This window comes from Morus notabilis, unplaced genomic scaffold (genome assembly GCF_000414095.1).
Source record: "Morus notabilis unplaced genomic scaffold, ASM41409v2 C11428721, whole genome shotgun sequence".
Classification (NCBI taxonomy): domain Eukaryota; kingdom Viridiplantae; phylum Streptophyta; class Magnoliopsida; order Rosales; family Moraceae; genus Morus; species Morus notabilis.
Window position 1 is genome coordinate 200 of NW_010387241.1, and position 1,434 is coordinate 1,633.

The window sequence follows — 1,434 nt, forward strand, 5'->3', positions numbered from 1 at the left end:
AGCCACAAGTAAACGGATGAAAACAATATGACCAAACTTAACCCATTTTGTCTAATATAATTTTAACAGAAATTCTTACAAATGGATTTAAATTGGACTAATCTAAAATTTAGGAAGTAAAGTGAGAGTTTTTATAATTTAAAAGACAAACTAAAAAATATCTTAAAATTTAGGGGCACCAATGATAATAATTCTATATTTAATTACAAGGGCATTTAAGGAGATCCAAAGGTGATTTCCATCACATGAACAGAAGCACATGTAATACAAGTTGAAATTGAAAAAATAAAACATAAGAAGAAATCATATAGTAGCGTTCCTATAGTAGATGAAGAGACATTTAAGTTATAAAAATTAACGCTCAACATGACCACCGGTATTGAGCACCCCAAATTATAAAAAAAAAAAAGAAACTATATCTAAGTGTCGCGGAACTCATTTTCTATTAGTATACGGTGTTAGACACTGGGACTTCTAATATTATTGCTTTTAATTAATTATGTATATCTAGTTATAGGGATCAAAACAACCTTTTCCTTATAACAATTATAAACGACTAGCTAGCTAGCAGAATTAAGGAGAAAAGGCCTTTCAAAATAAATAAATAAATAAATAAATTAAGAAGAGAAAGCAACACATCAAAGAAAGAATGAGATCACACATATGACATGGGGTAGATTAATCTTACAGCTTCTTGGTAATTGCCAATATTTTCCTTGGTATTTGGAAAGACGTTTGCAGCAGTAGTAGTTTTCCCATTTGGAGGGAGGCGAAACTCATGCATCATCCAATCAGTTTTAGTGCCTTTGCCGGCACTCCCACGATAATAAACCAACGACTTCTTGAGACCAATGCAATCGTGAGGCTCTTTCACAGAATATATGGGCTTGTCAATGCCTGTTGCCTTCCAAAATCCTGATCCCGTTACTCTGTTTGGTCTTATGCTGTTCCTGTACTTTCTTCCTCGTATGCAGAAGAAATACCACTCTTTGTCCCCAACATTACTAACTTCTTCAGGTTTATATAGATAACCAGAAATCATTACATCTTACAAGAGCCAACGTCAATATAACAATTCATTTATATAATAACACCTCTAGGGTGGTTTTCTTACTAGCTAGTGTCCTGTGTGTCTGTGGATGTGTTGAATCACGTCAAAATCATATAATATAGTAATATGTAAATTTTACTCATTAAATAGTCTAACGAAAATCTAATGGTTTAAACTATACATTATACGTATAGGGCATATCTCTTCATTTTACTATATGAATTAACTTTACTATACCTTAATTGTTTAGATTTACTTAAATCATGATCAGACAAATAATTATGATGTGCTATTGTTCTATGACGTTAGCTTTTCTCTGATCTCTCTCTGCGTCTTTTTCTTCTTAGACAAAAAAAAAAAAAAAAAAAAAAAAAAAAAACTAA

General features: G+C 31.5%; 1 protein-coding gene across 1 annotated transcript; it reads right to left on the bottom strand.

Moving 5' to 3' along the window:
• Positions 1-688: 688 nt before the first annotated feature.
• Positions 689-1,042, bottom strand: LOC21383821 (transcription factor JUNGBRUNNEN 1; the record flags this gene model as incomplete). The annotated part of the gene is made up of 1 exon (XM_010114861.2): positions 689-1,042. A coding segment is annotated over exon 1 (354 nt), but the record flags the coding sequence as incomplete, so codon positions are not given.
• Between the last annotated feature and the right edge of the window lie 392 nt (positions 1,043-1,434).